Source organism: Archocentrus centrarchus, chromosome 3 (genome assembly GCF_007364275.1).
Source record: "Archocentrus centrarchus isolate MPI-CPG fArcCen1 chromosome 3, fArcCen1, whole genome shotgun sequence".
In the NCBI taxonomy this organism is placed as follows: domain Eukaryota; kingdom Metazoa; phylum Chordata; class Actinopteri; order Cichliformes; family Cichlidae; genus Archocentrus; species Archocentrus centrarchus.
Window position 1 is genome coordinate 22574138 of NC_044348.1, and position 14998 is coordinate 22589135.

The 14998-nt window shown below is 39.1% G+C and overlaps 1 protein-coding gene across 4 annotated transcripts in view; it reads right to left on the minus strand.

The window, feature by feature from the left end:
• Window positions 1-3321: 3321 nt before the first annotated feature.
• esrrga (estrogen-related receptor gamma a) overlaps window positions 3322-14998 on the minus strand; it is a 79126-nt gene continuing 67449 nt past the window's right edge. For all 4 annotated transcript variants that reach the window (XM_030722465.1, XM_030722458.1, XM_030722464.1 and 1 more), the window contains exons 7-9: window positions 13530-13636; window positions 13198-13360; window positions 3322-9122 (exon numbers count right to left, since the gene is read on the minus strand). In XM_030722465.1, coding sequence (XP_030578325.1) covers window positions 8878-9122; window positions 13198-13360; window positions 13530-13636 — 515 coding nt within the window. In that variant the 3' untranslated portion in view covers window positions 3322-8877. The remainder of the gene's footprint in view (window positions 9123-13197; window positions 13361-13529; window positions 13637-14998) is intronic.

Genomic DNA, 14998 nt, shown 5'->3' on the forward strand with positions numbered 1-14998 from the left:
GTAGCCCCAAAAACAGGCCTTTGAAACGCCATCAGTGTGATTAGTGCAAAGCTGCCACACATTAGCACTTTACAGGACCCATAGCCTAAAACAGATATGGCCACCCTTGGAGACTGACCCTGCTTGGCACTAGATTAAGAGGTGAAAATCACATCCAGGCTTCCTCTCAAATCCAATAAGAAGCCCTCCAAAATTTTATCAGAGCCCAGTATGAGGTCTACATGTAGAAGTCACTTTGTGTAACTTAAATATTTCCAGAAAATCTGAGAAAATAACAACAACAACAAAAAAAAGAATGTTTTTATACTTGAATTGATTGATATCACCACCACTTTCAAGCCATCTCCTTGATCATTAAATCCCAGTGTCCATTTATTCAAATGTACCCAGTTACAGTAAAATGTGCATTATGCAAATACTGGCAACTTTCAACACCACATATCTGCAAGGCACTTTCTACAGCTGTCTAGACTAATGGTGTCATTAGGTCTTATGGGCAGTTATATCTGTATGCCACTGGTATAACAGTGAAACTTTATGCAGGTAAATGGCAAATGAAATGGGTCTGAAAATGTATCTTAGTGGGCTCCCAAAAAATGTTTGCAATCACTTAGAATGACTGAGAAAGTCTTAACAGACAGGTGAGCTCTGAAAAAAAAAAAAAAGAAGCACTGCTTATCACAGTTATCAACAGTGACAGATCAGGGTTAGAGCCCCCTTTTAGCTTAAGCTCAACAGTCACAAAAAAACCCCCGTGTCATTTATTAGTCAGTTATGCTGAGTAGAGTAAAACAGACCAATGCTGAGTTTTATTTTCATGTAGGTAAAAAAAAGCAACCAATGTGAATACTAAACTGAGAAACTCGAAAAAATAGAGTTTGAAGCAAGTACAGCAGGAGTTTATGAGAGAAAAGAGGAGATGGTAAAGAAGAGCAGTGCTTTGAGAAGGGCAGAGAAGGCAGGAAAGATGTAGATGAAGCCAGAAGGTGGAGGAGGAGAAGAAAGGAGTTAAGTTGGCCATTAGCGATGCGCCGTGTGGAACTCACTCTTACATGCGTTCCACAAGGTTAACGATAAGAGCCCCTCGGCAGCTGAAATGCTCAAGTAGCTTTTATCGTATCATAATAATGAATCAAAGATAAAATAAAATAAATGAACTCCAAAATAAAAGCAAGTAAAATAAAACATATGTGCAGTGGGCTGAATGACCCGGCAGCAGCCCAAATGGAAAAGCACAAGAGGTACTGTAGAAAGAGAGAAGGAAAAAAAGGAATAAAATATTGGTCTCTTTCCACTAATATCTTCTTATGTCATCTGGTTGAAAAATATTTGCCTGCAGGTCAGGGCTCCCCCTGTTAGGAAAAGGCTTCTTAAAACGCTTCACGGCTCTTTGCTACATTAAATATCTGGCCTCTGCTTCCCATTTACTGCTGCTGGCTATTAGGGGGGGCCAAGAGAGCTAGAACGAGAAGACTAGGAGGTGTAAATGTGACAACAAGAAAGGGAATAAAAGGAAGTAACAGTGGACAAGAAAGGAAGCAGAATGTCTGAAAATAAGAAATTAAAAGGGCAGAAGCTAATGATTTAAAATACACACAAAAATGATTTGAACAGCCAACACTGTGTTGTTTTTTACTCTTACACAGCATGTCTTAATCCATGTATGTGTGTGTGTGTGTATGTGTGTGTCTGTTGGTGTGTTTAGTGCCCCTGGCAAGAGCAGATTTGGCCATTCAGAATGGACAGTAGTTAGCCACCCACAGAAGCAAGCTGTTACCACCTTCTCTTTTCTTCTCTCCTTCCCTACTCCTACTCTCTCTTTCTTTTCCCCTTCCTCTCACGCTTTATATCCTTTATTGCTCTCTTGCAGTGTTGTACTTGCTATCATGAAGCCTGTAATGATAATGTTATCATTTTCTGATTCTGATTAACAAACATTTTTGCTGTGATTACTGTTTTTGAGCTTGATTTCTAAAGCCAGTCTGCTAATCTATCCAGAAGATGGTTAAAGGGTGGATCAAAGTGGACTTCAAAGTGGAGGGCCGACTATGACCGATCCTGGCAACAATCATTCAATCAATCTCAATCATTTTTCTTAACTTAAAGTTAATTTAAACAACCTCACCCTATGGACGGAACCCACTGGCCACCTAATTAGTTAACCTTGCTAGTATCGGATTGCTTTCAGAACTGCTTTCATTGTTCATGGCATAGATTCAACAAGGAAAACGAAAGCATTCCTCAAAGGTTTTGGTCCTTATTGACATGACAGCTTCACACAGTTTCTGCAGGTTTGTCGGCTGCACATCCATGATGCAAATCTCCCGTTCCACTACATCCCAAAGCTGCTCTATTGGATTGTGACTGTGGAGGCCATTTGAGCACAGAGAACTCCTTGTCATGTTCAAGAAGCCAGCTGTGTGACATGGAGTGTTATCCTCCAGGAAGGAGCCATCAGGAGATGGGTACACTGTAGTCATGAAGGGATGGACATAGACAGCACATATTCAGCAGACTGTGGCATTTGAATGATGCTTAATTGGTACTAAGGTGCTCAGTGTGTAAAGAAAAGACCCCCCCCCCCCCCCCCCCCCCCCCCACACACACACACACACACCATTTTACCATCATCACCACCTGAACTGTTGAAACAAAGCAGGATGAATTTATGCTTTCATTTGTTTATACCAAATTCTGACCCTAAAGTCGCAGCAGACATCAATACTCACTGACCAGGTAATGTTTTATCCAATCTTCTGTGTCCAGTGTTGGTGAGTCTGTGTGAATTGTTTCCTATTCTTATTGCACCTGTGTGGTCTTCTGCTGCTGTAACCCATCTGCTTCAAGGTTGTAGATTCAGAGATGCTCTTCTGCATACTTTGGTTGTAATGAGTGTTTATTTGAGATACTTGAGCAGCTTGAAAGCAGTCTAGCCATTCTCCTCTGACCTCTGGCATCAACAAGATATTTTTGCCAAGAGAACTGCTGCGCTCTGCTTTGGAGCATTCTCTGTAAATCCTAGATGGCTTTGTGGTAAAATATACAGTTTCTGAATTACTCAGACTAGCCTGTCTGGTACCAACAACCATACCTAATTAAATTCACTTAAATCACCTTTCTTCACTATTCTAACTCTTGGTTAGAACTTGTCTACATGCCTAAATGCATTGAGTTGTTGCAATGTGATTGGCTGATTCGATATTTGTGTTAACAGGCAGTTGAACAGGTTGTACCTAATAAAATGGCTGGTGAGTGTACAATAAGGACTTAATGAAACACATGTTAGAAAACCCCCCCATTAAGAATCAGACACAAGACAGATTTCAAAACTGGAAGCCTGGTTTTTAATTGATATTGCTCTACTGTAATAATCCTGAAAGGCATAGTCTGGAGTAACACATGTAATGTTTTAACCCATAGTAGTTTAAGTTACAGAATCATAGGTCTCTCTTTTGCATTGAACATATATACAATGTGAAATAAATACATTTACACGAATGGACATTATTGTTTGAGCACACTTGTATGATACACATCACAAAAATATACAGGTAATTGTTTCTTTTTTTTTTTTCTCATTTACTGATGTGAAGCACATCTAAAAACCTACAGACATGTTTTTAATAACACTACAGGGACGTCTTTCATCAACTCTTCTTCCCCACTCAAGGGTCTTTTTGTCCTTAATTATGCCTTTTATCCAAGTGTTCCCAAACTTTCTCCCTTTCTTAAATATATTCTTCATATTTGCAAATTCAGGCTGCAAGGTAAGCTGCAGCACAGGTGGCAGTCACACCTGGGGATTAACTACAACTAAATAACCATACACTGTAGAGCTGTAGATAAACACTGCTTGGCCTTAGCAGTTTTCAGGGGCAGCCATGGAAAGTGGACAAACCTGCTTTGTTACTGAGGCTCAATAAGCCATCGTTCTGTTCCAGCTAAACTACTGTTACATGAAGAGTTTGCAGCTAATTGATCCAAATTATAGGAATAACATGATGCCCTAAGTGAAAACAGCTCAAACTATTTGCATCAGGGGCTCTGCAAAAACCCACACAATCCTTCATTTGCCTTTCCTTTAGTTTTGTACACTAAAGACAGAATCATTCCAAGAGATTATTTTAGTATTCGGATCAATGATCCAACAGAAACATGTGCAACACTTGCCTCATCATTGTACAGTCTTCAAAATATTGCTTTTTAACAAGAAAAAAAATGTGCATTTAAATAATATTGCGGCTATGAGCAGCAGGTTACATCAAAACCTCTGAAAGAAACATACAATCTCCTTTCCAGATTTTTGCTGGCCAAATTCAGCTTTATAGTCATCTGAAATGACAGCAGTGAGCAAAAATAAAGTGGCATCGTTGTGAACCATTTTCAGTTCCAATGTCAAACACGGCTATTAACCAGATTCAGCTCTGCACTGATCACTTGACAAGTCACACATCTTTCTTGGTGAATCGTTTCAGGAGTACACACAATTTTGGGGCAACTGACAAATAAATAAATAGTAATAGAAAACAGTAACAGAAAATAACAGTAAGAAAAGAGCACCTTTCTTCCATATGTTGTGTGTAGAATAATGTACAGCAGGCGGCAATGAATGCCATCCCTTTTACAGTGGGACACTGTCCTAAGTTACAATCAAGATACATATTCCATTATGCAATTGGAAGCTTGACCTAAAAATATGTATTCACCCGTGAAACCTTTTTTTTTCTCCTGTATATTCATCCTCTACAAAAGCTGTTAAAACCTTGGATGAACACTAGAATATTTGAAGTCGTGGTGCTTGTATCACAGCGTATGGATCCACAAATTTGTATTAACAGGTACAGCAATCACATGTTATTTAAAGTTGGGGAAAAGTTGAGTTTAAATATGAATTTTGCAGAACCAGGTCCCCGACAGTGTAATGAATATATGGCGTAGAGAAGCAGCAAGTGCAAATTAAACACGACCCGCATTTAAAAAAAACCAAAACATTTCTTTCCCATCAATCCACAAAAAGCTTTCACTGTTTATTGTAAAGCAAGATATTTTCCAGGAAACGGGGCCAAAAAAAAAAAAATCTGCCTAGTATTTTCTCTTTTCACCTGCTGAAACAGTAAAGATAATGACTGAGCTGAGCTGTATGGAAGGCAGTTATGTACAGCGAGTTTATCAAAAAAGAGTCACCTACAGTTCTGAAATACTCAAATGTCCTTTTCATTTCAGCTTTATTTAACCTAAAGATATACAATATACTGTTCAATCTACAGGAAAGTTACACAAATGATCCCTTTTTAAATACTTGTTAAGGTGTTTCTTCATTTAGATACTAAATATTTAATTATTTATGTATAGTTTGGTAAAGATGGATACTGTAATTTGATCCTGGTGGTCTAGTAAAATTTCTAGAAGAAGAGCCTTATATACGGTTCGGTTCATTGTGAGAGAATCCGGTGCCCAGACCCCCAGCGGACTGATCCGACAGACAGACAGACAACATGGCCTCTACTCTACTCTGTGTTGTCTAAAGAAGAAGCACACGGCACAAGAACGGGAATCACCACAAGAAAAAGTACACAGCAACGCCTCAGAGGACTCAACAGAGGAGGAAAAGTTCAAACATAAAAAAAAAAGACCTAAAAGAAAAAACAGATGAACTAAAGAGAGATTTTTTTCTTGATAGAAAAAACAGCAAACATGAAACACACAGGTTGAACTACATTTTTTCTTTTTTTTCCTTGATTTTTGTGTCCAATAAAATGTCTTATGTTAGAATTATAATCTGCATAATTTACAATATACAATGTTTAAGAAGGCTGAGAAAATACCCCTTACTAATAATACTGATGGTTGATACTGAGTGTGTGAAGTTAGAGATCAACTACATTTAAACTGCAGCACTCCTCCGCTGTGACAAGTTGCCATTTTATATTAGATTACACTGTCATCAGGAATACACATTTTGGCATCCTCACTCGGCTTTAGAAAGTGCATCAATACATATATATATTTAAAAAAAAATCCATCAACTTTTTACCTGTTAAAGCTGCAATAACTCAACCACACATAATGCAATTTTACTGTAACCGCAAAATCAGGGTCTCTTCATTTGACTCTAAAATGTAAGACGGCTGCCTGTCAGCTCAGCTTTTCCAATTTCTGTTCCTGGAGAAAGTATCTGAATTTTAACAAGCAACAGTACTGCTGTTGACAAATCAGTGTCAAATTATGTGAATTATTATTTTAAGCCTGTTAAAGCTACAGTTGAGCTGAGGTAATTAATGTCCCGTGATTAATTTCTACAGAAGTTGATTTTAATTGCACAATATGGTAATTGTACTACTTCAGATGGTGTGTGGTAGAATAGGATAAAAGCCTTAACAATTTCAACTCCTCAAAAAAAATAAAAAATAAAAAAATAAATCAAGTGTTTCAGGAAAGGGGACAGTGAGGTAACAGGACATTTTGATTTTTGCAAGCACCATTACCCCTCAGCACAGATTTTAAATTTAGTCAAGTTATTCTTATGGTCCCCACACTCAGTCACACGGCCAAAAGAAATGCACCTCAAGTTGCAAATGAGAGAAAGTTGTGTACTATTTAACAGTTTGTTTCAATAGAAGCATCGTCCTACTTCAATCAGATCAAATGTCACTGCAAAAAGAGCCTGGTACCATGGAAGGTGCAAACCTCAGAAAGTGATAACTGCAAACTGGATGCTGGATCTTTTTTGTTTTTAGTTCTCCCCGTTACCACATTTACACAGCTTTTATGTGAGAACACCAGTAACATTTGATCTCAACATTCCTGATTCATATTTTTCTGCCTAACTGTCATAAAAGGAAATGCCCAGTGACTGTTATCTAATAGCTTATGGCAAGTTACACAGAGAGAAGGAGAAGCTACACATTCTCCTGCAAATCCTCATCCTCTTTCTCCCTAATTTAAGACTGGCATGTAATGTTAATATTGCAGACTTAGTCCATATGCACAAACCCCTCCTTTAAAAACCACTATTGCTCAGAGTTTCTAAGATAAACGCTGATTTGTTAATACATTATTACTTGTTATATTTATATATATATGATAATTGCTGAAAGTGGTCAAGCTGATAGAAAAAAGGAAAGACATATTGATTGATTCAGTTTTAAGAAGACAATATTAATAACAAAAACAAAGCCATGTTATATGTCATATACAGGATGACAATTATTTACAACCCTAATATCTGTATCATCGCTAAGATTATTTTCAAAGTAGAAATTAAGAAAAAAAATTGAGGAAATTTAAAGTAACAATAGTTGTTCTTCAGTCAGTTTTGTCAGCACACCTTTCCTTCTGGTTTAAACTGCGTCGAGTGACTGAGGCTCCCCCTACGCTCCCTGAATGAGTCACAAAAATATTTCTGTACTGACGCAGGAGATGAGCTGAAAATTGCAAACACAACAGGGCAAAGAGGGTAATACAAAGGTGAAATTTGGAGGTTTTGGAAATTGGCTAATGAGCATGGGTTGGACTACTCCTAATGGCACATTGACAGACTTTAATCCCTACTGATTGGTATGTGAAGAGCTGCAAATCGGGGCCACAAAACTGCTAAAAATGGTTCAAATACAAATCTGAACACAAGAGGCGTTTTTGACAGAATATATACAGTATAACGCAGAATGTGAACTCAGCCCACATCTGTTTGTTAGCCAAGCATGGTTGCAGTCTTGACAGTATAGATCGAGTCTTATTTTGCTGTTAGTAAGTAAGAAGTCATATTTCTACTTATGAACTCTGTCAATCAGTCACACCTCATGTGGTTAGAATATCTGAAACCATTTTAAGCTTTGCCAAGTGTACAGACATTGATACTATGGCAAAACTGACAGGTCTGAGAGGCCAGGATGGCGAATCCTTAGCAAATACAGCAAACAGTAAAGGTACAGTTGAAGTAGGGGAGTCATGGGAAACCAGGAATTGAATTTAGGGAGAACCAGAAAGAGTTTAAAGCAGTTGTTTCCAATCCTGTTCCTTAAAACCCTAAGCCCTGCTGGTTTTGATAATACCCAGGAAAAAAAATGAAATAATTGTTGGAAGAGAGAACCAGCGATACTCTTGAGGCCCAGGACTGAAAACCACTGGCACATCAAAACAGAAACAGTTTTGGGTTATGACAGTAAAGTTTGCTGGCATCCTCTGAATGGATGATTCCATTCTTTGGCAGGGCAAATCTCCTCTTCTTTTCTTTCTGTCCATTGATTCAAATTTCATTGTACATGTACAAGGAAAATGTCATTAATACCTCCTAAGTGTTCATCTTTTCCACTCGTTGTCTTCTTGAACACTAAAAAACTCTGAGGGAAATAGGAGGGGGAAGGAGACACGAGTGCAGTCTTACAGTCTCTCAGAACTAAAATGAAGACTTTTCAGTTTCTTTTAAAGGTGTCCTCATTTAAGCGTTTGTCATTAATAACATCCCAATTGTTATTAACTGCATAAGTGTTTTGTCATCATCAGTGTTTGGAGTCACTGTGGGACCTTTTAAGCCACTGTTAGCAAATCTCTTCTTCTGTTGGTAAATGGGAATTACACAATCTGTCACCCTCTTTCCCCCAAAAGATCATCAAGTCAACACCCTTTTGTCAAAGACATGGTGTTTTGAGTTCAGGTAGAAGGTTTGGATATCTTCTTTATTTATAGCGAGATGTGTCAGCAGACAAACTTCATATTTCTGTGTGTGTGTGTGTGTGTGTGTGTGTGTGTGTGTATGTGTGTGCATGTGTGTGAGAGTGTGTGTAAAAGAGCAAGAGGTCATTCAAAGTTACTGTTCATAGTTCCAGTTGAAGCCCAGCTGGTTCAGACTCAAGTCATCCTTCCATCTAATCCCTGTTCTCAGACCTTGGCTTCCAGCAGCTCCAAGAATAGTTTGTGCATTGGGACTTTGCCATCCTGCTTGATGCTGTAGAAGTGCTGCACAGCCTTGGTGGAGGTCTGGCGAAGCAAGGGGAGGGTCATGAGCAGCTTGCCCGCCCGGCGGGGATCCTCCTGATGCTGGGAAGCCTCATAGTCCTGCAGAGCCTCATGGAGAACATCCTGGAGCTTCTGCACTGCATCCACATCTTCAATATGCATGGAGTCTGACGAAAGAGAACAGACAATGTATAAGTAAAATTCTAAAGAATGTATAGTAATAGCCACATCCACTGAGATTTAATTTCAGAACAGATCTCTCCCACAACTCTGTGAAATGTTTTAAGCAGTGTGTGTTTGTACCACTGCCACCATTGTCTGCTTTGAGTCAGAGTAGAGAAGTGTTAAAGATTAAACCAAACTTCCAAACAGGAACAATGTGTGGATGTTCCTGAGAACCATAAGTTTAGACTGAATATACTATAACTATAAATTCTACTGACCTTCTCATGCTTTTCATGCCTGCCGTAAAAATGTAAACACGCTTTGAGAATTTAGCAAAAAGCTCATTTAGTTGCATTAAAGGCTGTTTTGAACTATTTCTCAGTTCAAAACAGCACTCAGAGTTTTTTTTTTTTTTTTTTTTTAATACAGAAACAGGACTATATACAGAGTCTGCTTCATTTTCCGTCTTCAAAGCGTGGAGCTGTGGGAGTGATGAATGGCCAGGCAAAGAGACAAGTGGGTGGAGAAAAAAACAGACAGACTTGTAAAATGATCAAGAGATGAAGGAACACCTGAGAGTTTGTGTGTGTGTGTGTGTGTGTGTGTGTAGGGGTGGTGGTGGTGGTAGAGGTGCAGGAGCATCTGGCTGTACACATCTGTAATCTCTCTTTGAGCTAGTATGTAAGGTGTGTTTTAGCAGTGGCAGTAAAGTCTGACGATGTCCCTCAATAATAATGCTCCATATTGCCCCTGAGGGAGGCAAGGTCTTAATGTGAGCTGGCCTTTAGCTCCAAACCTCCGATCAATGTCTACGATCAATGACTACATGCATGTTAAATAATAATCACAAGACAACTATTGATAGTTTTCTCCCCCACTCACCTACCGCCACTCATCTACCCCCACCACTACCACGCACACACCTACAAAACATTTGATTTGCTTAGACATATGATTGCATGCATACAGTTAAATACACACACACAGACACTACAGGTGTGTACAGAAAGGACAATAATCTGATGTGCATTCACTATGTAAACTTTCTGTCAGCTGTGTGGATCTCTCAAATACATAATCTTTTGTTGTGACCTCCTATGGCCAGTACACATTATACACTTTAGATTTAGATCTTCACGTTTTACATCAGTTGTATCAACTGACTTAAAAGATGCATCAGCAACACATGTGTTTAATACTGAGTAGTAGAAATTCCTGGGCATTTTAGCTGTTTGGAGGTCTAGTGTTGTGTATGTGTGGTTGTTGCCTGCCACTGGTGGCAGCTTTTAGTGAAGGATACTGCAGTTCAACCAAATACTTCCCACTGGGTACTTGTTAAAGACAATATCTTTCCCAGACACACATGCTCACATCATCTAGGTGCACAGATGGGAATTAGAGCAAGTGTGAAATATATAAATTATATTGTTCAGACAAATAAAATCAACATAAAATGTGCCTGCAAAGCCACATACACACAGATGTGCACACAAATGGACAAGCACAATCAAATACGCTGAGCTGGATCTATCGAGGATAATGCATGTATCAGTATGCAGGACCAGGCCGGTTAGTGGGTTGGATTCTGTGAGAATCAATAGAAAATTCAGCTTCCATTGGTTCTCAAATATTCCACTTGTGGTCCACTGGTCTGAATTTTTTTTAGAAACTTTTCTCTGTGATGATATTTTCCTTAGTGGGTAACAGTATTGATGAGGGAGGGGAGGGAAGCTTAAGGTTAAGCTGATATTTATTTTTGTATATACAGAATATGACTATATATTTAACTTTCCCTTATACAGTACCACATTCATAGGGATTTTTTTTTATTGCATATGACATTAGGACTGAGTCCTAATGTCATATGCAATTGGATTGGGGGGCAAATCTTATCTTCTTTTTTCTTGAATTTGTAACAGGCTGTGTAGTGAATAGGCACAAGTTAAAGTGCAGTTTAATGAGTTTCACATTGTTTTTGATTAGCATTGTGTGTTTAGTATTTAAGCTGGTAGACACGGCTTCTGCCTGTTCTGTGACCCGCAGTAAACTCACAAGTAAAACAGCAGATGTTAATGAGCACAAGTACATAAGGCTGTTAAAACGTACATGTTAACATGGAACTCACAATTCGCACTCACACAAAAAGGAATACACACACACACATACATGCACGCATGCACGCACGCACACACAATCACATACCCACACATGTGCCTCCTGTTTCCCATGGCTAGTTTAGCTTTCTTTACATGTGGGGCACGTTTGCTAACATTTCTTAAGGCTTGGCTTCATTAATGCACAATTAGCATCCTGTGAATTAATTAGTGTCAGTGCCCTTCAAAATGCTAATGCTAGCATTCTGTTGTCTTGAAGAGCAGTTAGAGTGTCTGGGCAATGATACAAAGTTCTTATTTGGCCGTCAGCAATTTCGAATTCAATCAGTTAAAAGAATGATGACTTGAAATGTGAATTTTCTTGAGAGTGATTTTAGCTTTTGACAGAGTTTACTAACCTGACATTTCCATCATAATGAAGTGCATATTTTAGCTGGACATTTACATTGCCAGTGTCAAAATGGCATTTTTATACTAATGACACAGTACTCAGTATTGACAAAACTAAAAGGTAATTGTGAAAATAAACCAAATGTGTGCATTAATAAAATAATATGTAAACAATGAGTTTTTAAATATGGGTGAACCAACTATTGGAAACACAGTTCAACATACTGTAGTCCAATACAAAGCTATGCGATTTTGGCTCAGATGTGGATGGCAAGACTGTACCTCTTAAATTCATAATTCAATAGATGAAAGGATTAAATTAATCTGTAAAATAAAGATGCAGGCCAAGTTAAATCAATACATTTGAAACACTGACATTTAGCAGGTGTCCATGTACTTTACCTTTCAGTTAGGTGTATGTTTTTGAGAATGTTAACGAATGAGCCATTGTGTCTAATGTCAGGACCATTTCACTTTAAAAGATCATGAAATATTGCTACTATGAGATTTTCTTGTCAATGTACTGGATGTTTGCCAAATATTAATGATCCTTAATTCTGTTGTCCAGCTGAAATAACTAAAATGTTCTCTTTAACTTTCAGTCAGCAGCATTCATAGAATAACTGAAACACACACATGCATGGACACAAATGCGCACACAAGCAGAGGCAAGAGATTGATTGTCACACAAAGCCCACAGGAACAGCATGTCAATATTTTCTGCATGTGCATAGCAGAATCTAAGTATGTGTGTAAGCAAACATTTTCAAATGGTCCACATTTAGGTACATGCTAATGCTCTATGTTTCACTGCGTCTTAATATATGTACCAGATTTATGCTTTTTGATATTTGAGAAAATGTGTATGAGAATTTATTTGTGTAAACATGTGTATGTATGCCTTGATAGTGGCACAACCAGAACAAAAGGCCCCTCCCTCCTTATTCAAAGCTCTCCCATTGCATTCTCCCATTTAAACACATTGTATTGACAGCTCCCCCCTTGTAATTAAAGAGTACTGAAGAGCTGGCCGACTTCCAAGACAAAGTTCAAAAGACGGGTCATGGGAGGAAGAAGGCGTGTGTGTGTGAGAGAGTGCGTGTGTGCGTGCGTGTGTCAGTCAGCTGTCGATGCAGCTGGACACATCAGAGAGGGGGCCTTATCGACAGATTTTGGGTTCTAATGATTTCACCTTATTTAACAGGCATCTGAAGAGACGACTATGCTAATTGTAAAAAGGATCGGCACTTTGGTGGTTAGATTCGAATTAAAAATATGTGCGTGTGTTTTTGCAATGAGGGAGTGACTGTGTGATTATGTATGCATACGATATTTGTCGCTATGTGACAAATACTGTATGCATACATTTTGACACTTGATTAGAGTACGTTGAGGGAACTGTGTAAGCATGGGTATGTCACAGTTGTGTGTAGAGTACTGAAATCAGCCCTCTGATGGTTCAGCTTAAATGAGCCCCGTGGGACTGGGAATCCTAGGATTAACTGTCTTCCACCAGTACAACACAGATGTGCAGACAGACAAAAATATCAGCTGAGAGTGAAGAATTTCCAACCTGAGTTAGCCAAAGCAATGGCCTTGAGAGTGACAAATTCCTCCTTCTCTAGTTTCATAGTTTTGTATTTCTTAACCAGCTGAAGGATGGCATTGTTCAGGTCCAGAAGTCCAGCTAATTTTGACTGGTCCTCATCCATTATGTAGTCCTCGGCATACACCAACTACAGAGAGAAACAGAGATCACAGATAAAACATGTGGCAACCTCTGGACAGAAAAATTAAGTTCTTGAATGCCCACTTCAGGGTCGCTCCAAAAGTGAGTCATTCCCCATTGCATTAGGGTTTGAGGTATGCATTATGAGGGGTGACAAACACTGATGCAATACTTACCTTGTCTTCAAAGGGCAGTGAACGGTAGACAACGCGTAGGATCAGGATTTCCATCCATGCACTCTGTAGGAGACTCATCTGGTCTGCCAGAGACAGCGTGGAAAAACCTGGTAAACATTGAGACACAAAATAAAAGCAAGAGAAGGATTGTTAATTTGATTTATCACCCCAAACAAACCAAATTGTTAAGGGATTTGTCTTTCAGAAACAAAATAAAATTCAGTGCAATATTACCGCACAATATTAGAGGAAAATGCATCCTGTCTGTTTTTCTAAAGCAGAGTTTTTTGGGATTACTTTTTTGTGCTGGTGTCTAATAAAAAGCCACGCTTGTTAAGTAAACACAAAGTCATTTAAAAGTAGAATTAACAGGAAAGCAACAAAATGAAAAAAAAAAGAGAGCTTGTTTTAATGATAGTATGAGGGTCAAGACTCCCCTTCATTCCCTCCTTGCCCAACCTCAATCCATCCACTTGACTAGAGTCCTCCTCCTCCTCCTCTTCTTCTTCCTCCTTTTCCTTTCTCTCCTGTGCCCAGGGGTATTCTCTGGGGAAAGGGAGCCTTATCTTTCCCTGACACAACCTCCATGGATCAATGCTGGCCATCGCTGCTGCGCTGCTCAAATACACACACTAACCGCTGCCATGGCCTTAAAACTCCCGGTTTCTACGGTGTCAATCCATGTCTTTCTATTTGCCTATGTCTATATCTGTCTATCTCTTTAATCACAATCCATTCCTTTTTTATCTATCAGTGTCTGTCTATGACTGGCCATCTCTTTTCACCTTTCTTCCATTCACTTATTATTTTTCAGCTAGTGGGTTGTCTCTGCTTCAGTCAATTTGATTAACATTTTTGCATTTTTGCTTGATGCTTTTTGACTGCAATGTTTTCGATTCCTCGAGCCATATATTTTGATTACACTCTTACTTAAGTGCTTCACTTGTAGTCCATCCCTCTCAGTCTTTGTCTTTCTGTCTCTCTCTTTAATGGAACACCTGCCTGCTCACACCTTTCTTCACAGCTGTCCTCTCCTCACACACCTGTCCGTTCACACCTGCCTGTCTGCCTGTGTGTGTGTGTTTTTGAGTGTGAGCCTTCATAGGAAAGGCAGACAGTTTGCCATGCAAGCACACCTGTCAGACCTCGCTGCAGCCCTCCACTGTGTGTTTGTGTATGCGCGTTTGAGCGAAGCATCATGCCAGGAGAAGCAGGCAGATGCGAAGGAAGATATTTCTTTAACAACATCTGCTGCGATGCACCTCCTCTTGAGATGTTAGGTGCGCCAAAGAGTGTGTGTTGGTATTTCTGTGCATGCATGTGCAAAAGGGGCTCTTATCTCACTGTGTGTTGATGGGTAATGGCAGGCGTCTCATTATATCCAGGTTGCAGGCTATTGTTGTTTGTAATGTGCTCTAATTCATTCAATCTTCAACTGTTAACATTTCTAAACACACACACACACACGT